General features: G+C 50.1%; 1 protein-coding gene across 1 annotated transcript; it reads left to right on the top strand.

Annotated features, from left to right (window-relative positions):
• Nucleotides 1-24: 24 nt before the first annotated feature.
• On the top strand, nucleotides 25-944 carry PPTG_18371 (hypothetical protein; the record flags this gene model as incomplete). Its single annotated transcript, XM_008916467.1, has 1 exon — nucleotides 25-944. The coding sequence occupies one exon, from the start codon at nucleotides 25-27 to the stop codon at nucleotides 874-876; it is 852 nt and encodes a 283-aa protein (XP_008914715.1). The 3' UTR covers nucleotides 877-944.
• Between the last annotated feature and the right edge of the window lie 193 nt (nucleotides 945-1,137).

Genomic DNA, 1,137 nt, shown 5'->3' on the forward strand with positions numbered 1-1,137 from the left:
TACATCTGCCCCACGTTAGACCAGATGCGTGTTAAGACGTCGTGCGTCAACGACCAGCTTATCGGAGCCCATGTACTGTCGACGATAGTGCCTCCAACACCGGAAGATCCGTTCCGAGCCGTGACCATCAAGTGGATGGAAAAGGGTCAACGATTGCCGGTACGTGCAGTAGTTAAGAACCGAGATTTCGTGTATATGGAGTCCACAGGCGTCGATTATCTGCGCAACGGCGAACGTATCGGATACCAGCTCATCCACTCCGTACAGTTCCTCGAGACACCGCCACTGAATCAATACATTCGCGGTAATATGTCAATGTGTGCCTGTTATCGTCAGAAAGACCCGTACTCCACAGAAGTGTTTATCAAAGGATATCTAAACCCCGCGGGAGGACTCATGCGTTCTATTGTGCTCCACTCAGCAGCTGCAGCGTTATTATCCGTGTCGAAGAATGTATACTGCGCGCAGATGAAGAAGCTCGTATGGACAATCAGGAATCGTCTAACGACTAGCGAATCGGATTCAGCGATCGCAAAGGCTTCGGACAGATGCGTCACGTGCCAAGAGACATCGAAGCAAACGCTTAAGTTCTTGGCAGGCAAAAAGCAGCGACGTACGTGTAAGATCTGCTTCCGATACGTGTGCAAGACGTGTCGTGAGGTGCGTAAACTCAGCTTCATGCTGTCGGATCATCGACTGGTGGAGCAAGAGGTCTCCTTTTGCAGTCCGTGTCTGAGCGAAGCACTCGAATCCAAGGCTCAAGCGATCGCGAGGGACGAGGTGATAATGCGCGGTGAATTATATGAATGGAGCGATACGTACGGCAGCTCGTCTGGCAATGATCCCGTGCTGCTCGGCAATCTCAATGATCACTAAACCTTGGAGAGGAGCTTGATATTTGGTGGAGATCACGGTAATACACGGAATAAAATTCAATTCTGAAGTTGTTAACACGCAGCTATAGCAAAGTCTTGTCTGCGTCAGAAAGGGAATTGATGGCTAACTTCATGGTCCGACCTATGAAGGAGTTCAACGGTAGGTGAAGCCTCGGATTGAGCTCGTGGAATCTGTCAGAAGAATTCGAGGCCACGTTGTTCTGTACTGCATGGCTTGGTGCTTAACGATCCGATTCCCGCA

This window comes from Phytophthora parasitica, assembly GCF_000247585.1.
Source record: "Phytophthora parasitica INRA-310 unplaced genomic scaffold supercont2.84, whole genome shotgun sequence".
In the NCBI taxonomy this organism is placed as follows: Eukaryota; Oomycota; class Peronosporomycetes; order Peronosporales; family Peronosporaceae; genus Phytophthora; species Phytophthora nicotianae.